Consider the following 14,138-nt stretch of genomic DNA (forward strand, 5'->3'; position numbering starts at 1 on the left):
CCAGGCTGGGAGGGAGGGAGGCTCCTCTGTATGTGGCTTGGAAGAGATCTCTCTCAAGGGAGCAGGAGCATGGAAAGAGGCAGGACTCCTACCCAGTGAGAGATGGGGGCAGAGTTCAACAGGCAGACATTTTAGCCTTTAAAAGAGAAATAATCTTGGGGAAAAACATTTTCGACCCCACATTAAAAAAAAAAAAAAAAGTCTTTTCCTGTTAAAATTCTTGTTCAGAATTACTTATACAAAACGATCCCTTGTTTGTTTATTGTAACTATGGCGAATTCTTATCTTTTCCATTTGATTGTCACAGGTTTTGTCAATGACAAAACACAATATTTGAAAATGTTAAAAAAAAAAAAAAAGACGCTTGTTCGGTGTGCGTGTGCAAAATTTGTTGAGTTCATCTCCTCTCTGAGTTCCACGGCCTGGGCTCTCATTCAGAGAGCAATTAGATTTCAAACATTTCCTGCATTCAGAGAGCCAGTTGAGAAAGGGAGTCAGCAAACATTTGCTTTTCTCATATGCACAGGAATTTTCAATGGGTCAAATCAAAATACGTAATTATGTATTTCATCTATTTTATGTGAAATACAAAAGGAATTTTTATCTGCCCCACAGAAAAAGTCAGGGGCAAAGCTGGAAAAATTTATTAAAATATACATGATTGAAAGCACAGAAAAGCAGGGCCCAATCCTTGAAGCCCTCAGTGCATGGAACACACGCTGAAGTCAGCGAGCATTCCCTATATGGAGGTCTTATGGCACAGGCCCATAACCAGAAGCTCCATTTACTTCAATTCACACAAGCAAACTGTGGCAATGTTGCTTTCAGAAGCTAGGCTGCAAATACACCCTCCCCCCGCAAAATAAAATTCAACACAACTCAGTGATGTTAGAAAAAACATTGGTTAGATATAGGATGGGAGAAAAGAGAGTCCTAATGAAAACCTTAATCGTACATACATTTCTAAGTAATTTTCCCATAAATTAATTAAAGTAAACTTTTTCTTTTTTTAGTTACCTATTTAAGTTGCCAAACCATAACGAACACAAAAAGACAAATGTCTTCCTGAACTTTGTGGACTGTTTTTAAGTTTTAGTGGTATCACAAAAAACCTATGTTTAGAGCTCGGCTGATAAGTAAAGGAGGAACTTATTTTCAAATATTTTGTTTTAAAATATAAAATTGTATTTGTTCTTCAACTCTACATATGCTGACTTGGTGCAGTGGAATCAGAAATAGTTTTCATTATTTGTTAACAGCTTTCAGTCAAACTTCAGTCCGGATTGTCACTTATCTTAATAAATAATAATAATTCAATAGTAACTTTCAGTGGAGGTTCTAAAAATGCTGACACAGAGAAATCCACACTTGGATACAAATGATCAAAGGAAAATTTAGGAAGACTATGAAGAAAATTTTCAGAACAGCAAGATCTCTTAGAAAGCAGAACAATCTCCCAAGGGAAATAATCATCTCACAAAGCACATGAGAATATACTCTACAGAATGTTTCTGCATCAGCAGAGGAACAGATAGGATGACCCAGGAGACCTTTCTACCACTTATTTCTGTAATTCTAGGATTCAGGTGGTAAAGCAGAATCATTGCCAACTGGTTTTTATCCCCATGGTACACCACAGCTATTCTCAGGTTTACCCACTTAACTTAAATGGGGACGGAAGGGAATGTAGTGGTGCCTGAAGCACAATGCAGAATAATCCCCCAGATACCACTATGTGAAACCTGGTCACCTGGGAGCTCTGTGGTCATTCTGATTTGTTAGATTATGCAATGCGATTTCCCTACGTAAGTACTGAGGCTTTTTAACGCAATGAAGCAAATTAAGGTCTGATAATTATAAAAAGGGAAAGGAAAGAAACCAATGTCAAGATTAAAAAACAAAACAAAAAAACACAGAAAATTACTATAATAGCTTACCTTTACTGCCAGTATTTTTCCACTAGGGACATGATATGCTCTGCATGAGGGGAAAAAATTAAACAACTTGAGATCCTGCAAAATTATCTTTATACATATATGCAACCTGTATATAACTAATTTCACATTAACACTTGTACTGGAAACCAGTTTCCCTATAATATTTCCGAACAGCAAAAGTATTTCAAGGCATCGATGTCTAAAAACAACTGATCAGAAAAATGAATTTATGCACAGTAAAACTTTTTAGATGATCCACCAGTTTCCACATGATGTTTATGCATGTTTTGTAGATAGGCACATACATAAAGAAATTTTACACTGCATAGTAACGTGGATATGGATATGAACAGACTTGTCTTCAGAGTTCATTACAAAGTAATGCAAATATGATATAAACCATTGTGATGGGGTGCCTGCCCCACACCAGGCTTTAAGGGGGTAAGAGAGCGTTGGGAGGCTGCGCAGGAGGCAGTCAATCAGAGAGGGGCTGAGAGGAGCAGCCAATCAGGGCCAGGCTGGCCCATATAAGAAGGGCTGCAGACCACAGCTGCTTCAGTCACTTCCTGGAGCTTGAGGAGGGAGGAAGACTGACTGCTTTGCAGGCTGAAGGTAGCAAGCACCCCAGACAGAGCAGTGCTGAAGGTAGAGACCCGGGGAGCTAAAGGCAGGTCCTGGCGGGCTGCAGGGATCTGCAGGCTGAGGCCCTGAGACAAGGGCAAAGAGAGTGCTGGGGGCCACAGGGACGTGTCCCAGGGAAAGAAACTGAGAGGTTGGAGGGGACGCAGCACAGGGTTGCCATCTACAGGGTCCCTGGGTCAGGACCCAGGGTAGTGGGCAGGTCTGGGTTCCGCACCTCCTCCTACCTTGCCACTGAGAAAGTGGCCAGACAATTGGCTGCAGAAGCCACTGAGGGAAGTGGCTGGACAGTGGACTGTGATACTGTCCCCCCAGAAGGGGGGAGCACAGAGTGCGGCACAGCCAGAGGGCTGTGTCACAAAGAGGACGTCGCAATCCTGGGAGTGACGTGGGTCCCTGGAGCAGAGTGACAGTGGCAAAATGTCATCAGAAGAGGGCGCACTGGCTCGCACTGGCTAGCAGAGCTGATTCCGGAGACGTTCAGCAGGGGCGCCACAGTGGTGAGTCACACCCCATCACAACTCTATACATATCCTTCATATTCATATTCTACATATTCATAACACAAGCTAATCCTCTCTAATCCTGCAGATATTTTGAGAGTTAAGACAAAGGGGCACCCAATGGTGATTGATTGTTCATAGAAATCAAACAACTAGCCAGAATATTAGTTAGTGAAATCAACATTCTGCATCTGTCTATAGTATAATTAATATCTGTATTATAACACTGCATCTACACCTTAATGTCTACGTGTACTTGAAATGATTTTGCACAGTAATCCAAGAGCAGTTTGTATCAATTTGTCTCACAGAATATTTATAATTGGCTGTTGTAAAATGAATATAATCCTAACCTTATCGTTCCAAGAAACTAAAAAAGTAAGAGAAAAAAATTCTACATATAAATTTTGAATATAAACACAACCATTAAAGTTTTTTGCTTCAGAAATTTTAATGTCTAGTACTGGTTTATTGTACTATGTACAATATTGTCATATATGTGGCATTAACTTTAATGAATTACAATACCGTAGCACTATATACCACTAATAATTATCACTGAAGAAAGCTTTAATAGTTTTGTTCCCATGCAAAATTATTCATAGTACAGGACAAGAAGATCATTTACTCTTATATTTTTAATTGTTTGTATAAGTTCTGTTAATGGCTTGGGAGCTTAAAAAGCTCATTTAAAATTATCTTAAATCAACAATTTATGGGATAATATTGATAAATATGTAAATAGCATAAACTTATAGGGACTGACAATATTTTACATACTATGCATCGAAATCAGTATTATTTTAATGTCAGTTTAAGGTGCAGAACACAGGATTGTCAGATGAAGCTATAACTGAGAGACTGACAGTTGAATGCATAATAAATGAGTCAGGTGGAGTAAAAGAACTATTCTGTAACTATGGATGAACCAACAGTGGCAAAACATTTTGACTTTAAGATCAGCAGAAATGATAAGAAAACGAACAGGTTGAGATAGCATGCTTAACGTCTGTTAGTTTAATATGTACTGTGCTGGACAGTTTGGCAACTTAATTAGCTTGTCAAGAAAGCTGATCTTTTTTCCATAAGAGAGGTCTCCTGTTTCCAAGTGAATTAAAAGGGAAGACTTGATTATTTAATTATGATGCACGCTAATTCATCCGTGGAAGTTTGGGTTAAATTTCCAGCAAAGGGTAGATACCTGGTTTGGTTTACAGAGCACTGACAGTACCAATTTAACATTTAATTATCATTGAGAACTGGACCACAAAGGAGACACCATGCCCATGGGTACAGTGTGTCCCTTGACTTTGCAAATGGCATGCTACCTGGGAGAAAGGGAATTTGTTTACTTCAGACTGATATGGCATCTCAATTGTCTTGACCTTCCTCAACACAATAACTGTAAAGTGATTAATGAAGTCTGAATAGGAGCTTTGGTTACACCAAAAGACAATGGTACACCGTGGCAGTGTTTTAATTAACAGCTAACACTTCAAATTAGTCTGCATTTGCGACAGTAATTACCTGTTCCAGTGAGTGTGTGGAGAAAATATTTTTGTTAGATATTAGATAGAACAGCAATCGGGAATTAACCAATCTGGCTAGTGTCAGCATAGATAATATATCAAGATTTAGTACCCTTAGGAAGCTGCAGAATCATACCCTAAAAAGCCCATAGAATAATGTGCTGACCCTGAAGGTTTGTTTTTTCTTTACATTTGTTAAATGTCCCCACCACCCAATCCATGAGTAAATACGCAGAGATTAAAGTAATATTGTTGATCAAGAATATGCAGCGCCATTCCAGGAGACAACTCTTTACACATCTTACTGTCACCCAGAAGAGAAAGGTTTGAATAAAAGAGCCTCACTGGGCTAGAATGGGACACGTAGGACAAAGTCAGGTAGCAAGTTCAATGTAGTACACTCATATAAAGACACACTAATGGCCCAATCCCGCAAGGTGCTAAGAGTTGATAGCGTTCAGCTCTTGGCAGGATCCGGTCTCGGGTCGGCAGAGATACTTAATTTAAATCTCTTCCATTGAAGTAAAGCAAAGGCAACGGCTGTTGCTTAATATGGACAGTTCTGATACAAATTCTTATGGTTGAGGATGCATTTGAATAATGTGAAAGAGCTAATTTAACTAGATGTTGCGTGTTAATTCTAAGATCTGCAATAATTTGCTAAATAAAAATAAATATATAGAAGCGCAAGTAAAAACAATATGCAGTGAATAATAGATTTTATTCCGTATCAGATTTTATGTAGTGCAGACAGACACTTTTTAGTTGGCTTTTGCTCTTAGGGCAAAATTTTGCTATAGTAAAATATCTGTGCAGCTCCCATTGACTTCAGTAAGAATAGCTTGTGCAGAACCTATGGCAGAGTGTGGCCCACAATGAGGACAGCAGGCTGTCCACCAGTGTCCAGAGGATTCTACGCTAAATGGAACTGCAGAGCAATGTATTACTAAAGACTGTCTCACTTTTTAATATTTTATGCATCAGGAAACCTCACATAACGAATCACAGACTTCCTTGAAACTACAGCAGGTCAAAAAATTTTCTGTGAATAGAGATTTTGCCAAAATATGCATTTTGGGGGCTCTGAAACTATTATCAAATTTGTGTGGAATTTGACAAATAGTTTTTTTTTTTTGGGGGGGGGGGGGGGGGAGGGAATAAAAAAGCCATGCAACAAAAAACCTTATTTTTTAAATTTTGTTTTTAAGTTGAAATGTTTCATTTCAACCAATTCAAAAATTTTGTTTGAGTTTTCATTACAAAATAGTATTTCATTTTCCACTTCGGCCAATTTAAAAAAACAAAACACAGACGAGGGCAAATCAAAACAAAACACCAAAAAATGTTTTGAGTTGACCTAAAATGTTTTGGTTGATTCAAAATGATATTATTCACTCAGCTTTCCTTGCTATCTCTCAGTGTAGTTGAGGCTGGATATTATTTTGTTTACCTTCACTTTTGACTTGTGTTTCACATATTTTTCTAACCACTTTTTGTTTGCACATGTCAATACACTGGCACTGACTTAATGACCAAAGAACTTCTATAGGCTTATCTCCTCTAAAACTGTGCTAAATCAGTTCTTACCAACCAAAGGAAATAAGCCATTGTTGCAAACTCCAAAACACTGCACCATGCAGAATATCCCAGGGAAACTACATTTTGAATTTATAAGAGTTCACACCTTACAGAAACCAGCCACGGAAGAGGAAGTCCATTTCTCTATTTTTTGTGTTCAGGTTTTATTTTTGCTCTGCAAATGAACCGCTGCAAAAGCTATAACCCAGATGATTGGGAAGAGACAGCTATAAATCATTTATTGTTAAGGAAAAATTGAACAGGCAGCATTACATCAAGTTAGCCAAGTTCTGCAACAAGAAGTTAAAGGCAATTTCGAACGATGCAAATGTAAACTACTCACAAATCTGAACGTTACTATTAAAGTCTTGTTTCCATTTACAACTGCACAGATCCTTTTCATTTCTCCCCATTTCTGTATGTTACTTACACTGTGCATGTGTAATTAATGCCACGTAATGCACTGTTCATGGTTTCCTCTCATCAGAGGCATTACCTAACAATCATGGTGGCAAACTGAAAAATTTTTGTGTTTCCGTCTTTCAGCTATATCATTAGAAGCCTGATCCAGCTCCCACTGAAGTTAGTGAGAGTCTTTCCATTGCTGTAGAAGTATTACAGGTAAGATCCTACATGCTTAAAAAATAAAACATTCATTTTATCCCATCAACCTGACAACACAGTTACAGTGAACATTATGCTGCACTGACTAAATTTTTCCAACAGCAAAACAAAACAAAAACAATAACGACCACCAAAACTATACTATCTGCTAGGATTTTAGTTAGAAAATTCTACAGAAATAAAACAATTTTTATAATATTCTAACACCACCAAATCCCAGCTTTCTTGACCAAGATTTCAGCTCTTTCATAAATTGCAATTCCAAAATTCGGAAGCAGGCATAAATCAATACCAGCTAATCAGGTATTTCAGAGACGGTTTTGGTAACGAAGTACAATTGGTCAATTTTTGTTCTAGACTAGGAATATTCTAGGTGAAACATGTTAATGAGATAACAAATACACAGTATCAGAGGGATAGCCGTGTTAGTCTGAATCTGTAAAAAGCAACAGAGGGTCCTGTGGCACCTTTGAGACTAACAGAAGTATTGGGAGCATAAGCTTTCGTGGGTAAGAACCTCACTTCTTGCATCTGAAGAAGTGAGGGTTCTTACCCACGAAAGCTTATGCTCCCAATACTTCTGTTAGTCTCAAAGGTGACACAGGACCCTCTGTTGCTTTTAACAAATACACAGTTCAGGTATTCTCGTTTGGGGACCAACCCTATAAGATGCTGCAGTCTCTTCAAATCCCTTGAACTCAATGCTCTAGATTTTCATTAACTGAAGTGGACGCTTGCAGTTGACATATGGAACTAACGTCTTCAGAGGGTGAGCTGAAAGGTAATGGGTTGAAAAGTACGCCCAAGCCACAGAATACCGTATTAGAGACCACAGAAAAATTCACACTAAAGCAATGAGTGACATTGCTTAGAAGCTGAAAAAACTGTAAAGAACATGATTATTTTAATGCCATCTAAGAGTGCATTTCTAATGCAGATAAAGGACAAGATCCATTCTCCCAGGAGCTTCCTACAAACTAATATTTGATGCGACACAATCAGGTGAAGGGGATAATGCCACAATAGGGAAGGGCAGGAGAAGCGGCAGCATGAATAAGATTAATCCATTACTCAACGAAGTGCTGAGTCTAAAAATAATCCAAAACTTATATTTGATTAAATCAAAGGGTTGGAATAAATAAGTAGAGGACTTATCAATAGGGTTCTTATAAGCCTCACAGAAGAAATGAGTCTTCAGGAGGGAGGCAGAAGAGACAGTAGTGGCTTTGCAGCCCAGCTCAGCTAGGACATTTTATGAACAAGAGGTGGCATGATAGGATAGCAATGGCTGTGGGAGAAGCAGACAAATAGGCCAACGAAGCTGGCACGCAGATATGGTGAAGAAGAGTTATTTATGGCCTTGACCCCTGCCCTGGTGTACTGTACTAGAAACCACAGGAGAATTCAAAACAAAGTGACTTATGGGATTGCCTAGCAACTGAAAATCTAGATGAAATAAATGGTTGACGTTTCCGTTTTGGAAAGTTCTATTAGTGAAAAAGTATGTGATTCAGAGAGGATTGCTGAAAGCCACAATACACTATATAAGTATGGGAAAGACTGACTCCAACTCCTATAGATTTTGGAACATATCCACTGCAGAAAGGAAATTGAAATCTTTGTTCGCATTTCCATCAGCATTCATTATTCTAGCCCTCTACATCCATTACAGTGAACAGCTTCTAAGCAAGACTGGCACAGTTGTGTCAAATATTTTATTAACCTTCAGCATAACTTTGTCTCCTATATTTTGAAAATCAAAAGCTCACCCAGGGAGCCTCACTAAGGCAATATGACCAAGTCTGTGGGCGGAGGCTGGTTATTCTGGGTAAAGAAGGAAAGATGGTCAAACAACGTCCTCCAGCTAACATCAGAGACATTCTGATCAACTTCGGAGGGTGGTATGTGTATCCTTTCTCCCCCAGAAGCTAAAACAATATAATGTGGACCTTGAGGGGATTTTAGGGTGAAGAATTCCAGATGACTCCTCACAACATCAAAATAAAAGAGCAGTTTTGTACAGGAAAGAATACAAGGAAATAAAGAGCTGAGATTCAACAGTAACATAGGAATTTATATTACACATAAAAACTTTTTTCCATCTCTCTCTTCCACTGCCTACTTAGTTATGCCTGAAAGTCTAAACCACAGAAAAATAAAGGAAGAAACTAATGATGGTTTAGGCTGACTCTTATTCATAAAATAATCTGGAGTTCATCAGATCTTTTCTGATAAAGATCTAAAACTTTCATACATGTAATAGAGACATCAAATTTCTGCAGCACATCATATAAACACCTCAAAGTTCAAAAAGGTTATTTAACAGACCAAAAAGAACAGACACAAACTTACAAATACATATGTCTCAAAAGTGAAAATAAATGTTTTTTTGTTTGATTGTTTTGGGTGTTTTTAAGCCTGCCATGCCCTGAGATAATAAGTTTTGTGTTCCTCTTGCAAAAGTTAGGGGTTTGTTAATACCTAAAAGCAGAGCAAAAAGATGTTTTTATTACAGAGTTTTAAGAGTTTGTGATATTTATTTTAGGAAAAGCAAAGAACTCTGAACTTGGGTCCTGGCACGTGAGAAAGAGAGGAAACAATTTTCAGGTTGTTTTCATAATTACATACATTTACTGTAAAGCTTATGCCCATATGTTAGTGGATTTAGGGATGGGCACATTAGAAGTGCATAGATTAGATACATTACGTTTCTGAAAACTTTTAGCATATATGTAACTAAAAAAACATCACTGTTCACCTTTAATCTAGTATAATCAAATTATTTAAAAAAACTTAACACTTATCTGCAACTTAAATATTACCTCACTCACAGAACTGAAGCGTTACTAATGTTATATCCACAGTGTGACAGATGGGGCAACTAACGCACACAAGGTTAAACGACTTGCGCAGTATCAGAGAAGGATTCCGTATCAGAGCCAGGATTAGATTTCTGGAATTCCTGCTTCCCATTCCTAAATTCTTCCCAGCAAACTTCTTTTCTATTTCCCCCCCTCAATAGTGGAAACAACTAAGCAATAAGGTATTCGCTGTTTAAGACTGAACCAATTCAATGACAAGCCATAGCCTGCCTATTACACTAATAGTCATTCCCTACCCCTTGCTATACACATAACTGACGTCTGCAAAACTGACAGAATGATGTAATGCTACAGTGTAAATTCATTAGTGACGTGGCCACGGAGTACTAGTTAAATGATGCTCTCCGCTTGCAGAGGCTCCTGAAAGAATCTCCTGGGTAATCACATGTATACGATCAGTCGTCTTAGCATACGTGCAACGTGCCTCAGGTGGCGCATGACCTGGATTCCCCATCAAATTTAGTTTGCTGGTTGGATCATTAGCTTCCCTGACCCGGGCCGGGTACTGACAAGGAGTGCGACATGAACAACCATCCTTCTAATAGCTGACAAAATTTCTAACAGTGACAGGACAACACAGTTCCTGTGACAAAACATGGTACTTCCTTCAGAAACTCTGGCAAGTGAGGACTGTTGGTTTAAGTATTTCTTGCCACATAATATACTTCAGGGATGCCTATGAAAACAGTAGAAGCAATTATTCTTTTAAATTATTTATAGAATCCTACCAATTCCTAGGGGTTTTTCCAAATGAATAGACTTTGAATTCAGGCATGCTACTGATACTGCAGCCAGTAACAAAAAGTACAGCGTCCAGTTTCATATGTGAAATCCTTTCTACTAGGACACAGTAAATGTACTTCCTTAATAAAAGCAAATATAGCTATAACAATTCCAAAACCACTTAAGTATTCTTTTTCTTGAAAATTTACTTACTGTGACAAAACCCAGATGGAAATTGTGATTTTTCATTGACAAGTAGTAGAATGGTTAGCTAAATTATACTATATTTTCACCTTAAAACTGGAATTGATCCTCCAACATTGCAGTGTTCTTGTTTCATACTGTTAGAGGGCTTATTCCTTCACCCTCCCACTTCCCTGGTTCTTCTCGCGTGAACAGAGAGCAACAATATCCAAAGTCTGAAGGTGCAAACAATTCCATGTTTATTGGGGTGATCTTCCAGCAAGCTTAAATCCAAGTTCCTTTTTCCTTATTTTCAAATCCCAACTTACTTCCTGTTTGCCCCTAATTTATATAGTAATATTCTCAGCTATACCTTAACGAATCATTTTACTGAAATTTACCTAACCAATTCTAACATACTGTAACATGATTAGCTAACCATCTATATCCTACATACTTTCCACTGACTATGCCAAAAATAAGTTTTCTAAGGGAACAAGAGTTTGAGAGTGGGGGAAATTGTTCCTCCAAGATTTTAAGCTTGACTAGAGAGACAGGATATATAAAATCTTTGATTCACTAGGTTCTCCTTTCCAAATCAACAAGAGACAGATTCTGCCCTTAGATGTGCACGTCTCTCCCAATGTAGTCACATGCACTTGCTCGTAAAACAGAATACAGCGCAAACATTTTTTTTTTCTTATCCTGACGTTCAGGACATCTGAAAAGTAAACTTTCCAGGTCATCTCCTGTGTGTGCATACATCTATCTTTCTCCTGCCCTCCCTCCACCTCCTAATTTGTCCGCTGAATACTTGTTCAAGAGAGGCATTTTTCCACTCAACAAAGGTTACAAACACTGTTCAGCCTTACCCAGATCTGTATCAGGCCACCTACGGAACAGCGCTGATGGGCTCCAAAGAGAAAACAGCGTAATCCTCCTTGACAAAGAATCACAACACAGTTTTCAGAAGGACAGGAATGGTGAAGACCTTCAGAACTCAGGTACTGAAGACCCAATGGAAATAAACATGCCTACAGGAGTGTCTGGTCTCAACATTCTGAATGTAAATGTTTACACAATAAGCAGCAGTTCATTTGGTAGCACACATCATCAGCAAACAGTTCTTCATACGCAAGAACTCTGAAGAGAATCAAACAGATTGAACATTTTCTTGTCCTAAGAGAAATAACCTAGAGCAAAACAATTCTGTCACAGCATTGTGTAAGATGAATAAAATAAGTGTTGCACATTGTAGAATGACAAGTCGGTCACCAGCTGCAAACTACATGCGGCAAATCACCCACAGATTTGGTTTACTGCTTTTGTGCGTGTGCGCGTGTGGATTTACCACTGTTTCATGCTAATGGTCAGACTTTGGGAGTTTTAACGATAGCGTTGTCACCTACTAAAATGGCCATCTAAAAAATAGATTCAAATTGGTTCTACGAAATAAACACTTTGACAGTTGTTGCTGCCTTCTGTAATAGACAAACACATTAGCCTGGCTCTCTGGCTGTTAAAACAGGAAATACAAAGTGAACAGCAGTTGTAAAAAGAAGCTTTTATGGGGACTCTGCTAGTTCAAAAAGCAATCTAGGCAAACCTTCCTTCTGTCTAAAATCCTATTACAAATGCTTGAATAGTGATTGCAAAATGATTTGTTGTTAAACTACAGAACCAAAAAAACGCTTGTATATAAAATCTAAACTCTTCAAAAGAGTAAAACAAACACCAGAAACAGTACAAAGTGAATGTACGATACTTGATTTCACATATGGAGAAGGAGGGTGAGGGCCAGTGTATGTGTGTGTGATATTAAGTAGATCCCCACATCATTTACCCAAGCAACATCTGTACAGTTGTCATTTCCATTTATTACCACTTTCCTTAATCCTCCTTTCCCCCTCCTCACACACACACCCAAAGCCCAAAAATCTGGAAGTCATCCTTTACACAAATTGCTTTCCCTTCCTTTCCTCATCTCCCTTATCCATTCCTATCACCACAGCCACAAAAGGGTCTGGATCCTGCAAAGAGATCTGCATAGACAAAGAGATCTATCCATAAGATCCCTTTGGTCTGGTCTATACTACCCGCCTGAATCGGCAGGTAGAAATCGACCTCTCGGGGATCGATTTATCGCGTCCCGTTGGGACGCGACAATCGATCCCCGAATCGGCGCTCTAACTCCACCAGCGGAGGTGGTAGTAAGCGCCGCCGACAAAAAGCGGCAGAAGTCGATTTTGCCGCCGTCCTCACAACGGGGTAAGTCGGCTGTAATACGTCGAATTCAGCTACGCTATTCACGTAGCTGAATTTGCGTATCTTAAACCGACTCCCCGCTGTAGTGTAGATGTACCCTCAGTGAGGTTGTTCCCTTAGTCCTCACCTTGACATGGCCTCTGGTCAAATACATGTTCATGCCCTAATCACAGAGTGAGAACTATTTAAGGAGCACAGTGGTTTTGCACAATAATTCCTAGACCTAGAAAAGATAACCATATGGCAAACAAACAAAAATTATTCTGGCATTCCCTACAGCAGCTGGAATTGGTGATTCCATTTAATCTCTGCTCAAAATTCACACAAAATTTAGATTAAAAATTTAATTCCGACTAGTTTTACATTGATTTAAAAAAAAAACTTGTTGTAAGTACATTTGAGATGATCCTGGTTATTCTCCCCACTTGCCAGCTTTAGGCCCTTGTGAAATCTTTGCTTTTGTACCTTGCTTTCTCAAAAGCTGTGTCCGCAAAATATCGGAGTGCCAATGTTTAAAGGCCTATAATATCAAAATGTTTCTGCGATGCAGCCAGAAGATAGTTTTATATCAAGTTCAAATATGACTGGCTTATCTTAATATTCCAGAATAACCACTGAACATTCCCCCTCAGGAACTTCAGGGGAAAGAAATGGAAAATCAGCATCCTGCTATTAATGACATTACTGTTGACTTTTCTGTTCCACTCACTGTTCTTTACAGAAAATTCTAAGTGAGAATAAGGACACAGTTTAAAACATGATGCCGGTAAATTCTCACAATAAATGGTTCTAACACCGCATACATCAAGTGGATATTCTACTGTGCACACATCAGACTGCACAGGTTTTATAAACAAAAGAATTATAAAAAGTGATCTCTGCTAAGGGACAACCCCTATCTATCACTTTGGCATCACTCATAGCCTTCGCTCAAGAAAGTCTCACGACTGATCTAGTAAGCAGACTGTTACTTCTAACCACTAGATTGCTGCTCCCTCTAAGGCAAGGGAAGCTGCTGAAAAAACTTACAGTGCATTTACACAACACCAAACAAAAGCAGCTTAAGTTTCTATTCGCTTCATCTTCCAATCTAGAGGATGGGTATACAATGCAAACAAAACAACTTTAATTTAAGAATCATCCCATTTCTAATTAAACTGCCAGAGGCAGCTGGTTGGATAAGTTTTAATCAGTTCCAATAACCTATTGATTGGTATACTGAAGCTTAAAAAATTAAAAGTAGAAGATGATTGGGGAATTGTCCCATCTCAGAAC

General features: G+C 38.6%; 1 protein-coding gene across 14 annotated transcripts in view; it reads right to left on the minus strand.

The window, feature by feature from the left end:
* Positions 1–14,138, minus strand: part of MAP2K5 (mitogen-activated protein kinase kinase 5) — a 186,522-nt gene that overhangs the window by 123,683 nt on the left and 48,701 nt on the right. For all 14 annotated transcript variants that reach the window (XR_010590925.1, XR_010590926.1, XM_065559171.1 and 11 more), the window contains one exon: positions 1,938–1,977. Coding sequence is in view for 12 of the 14 variants with exons in the window: in XM_065559171.1 (XP_065415243.1) it covers positions 1,938–1,977 (40 nt within the window). In the remaining 2 variants the exon portion in view is untranslated. The remainder of the gene's footprint in view (positions 1–1,937; positions 1,978–14,138) is intronic.

Source organism: Chrysemys picta, chromosome 10 (assembly GCF_011386835.1).
Source record: "Chrysemys picta bellii isolate R12L10 chromosome 10, ASM1138683v2, whole genome shotgun sequence".
Taxonomy (NCBI): domain Eukaryota; kingdom Metazoa; phylum Chordata; order Testudines; family Emydidae; genus Chrysemys; species Chrysemys picta.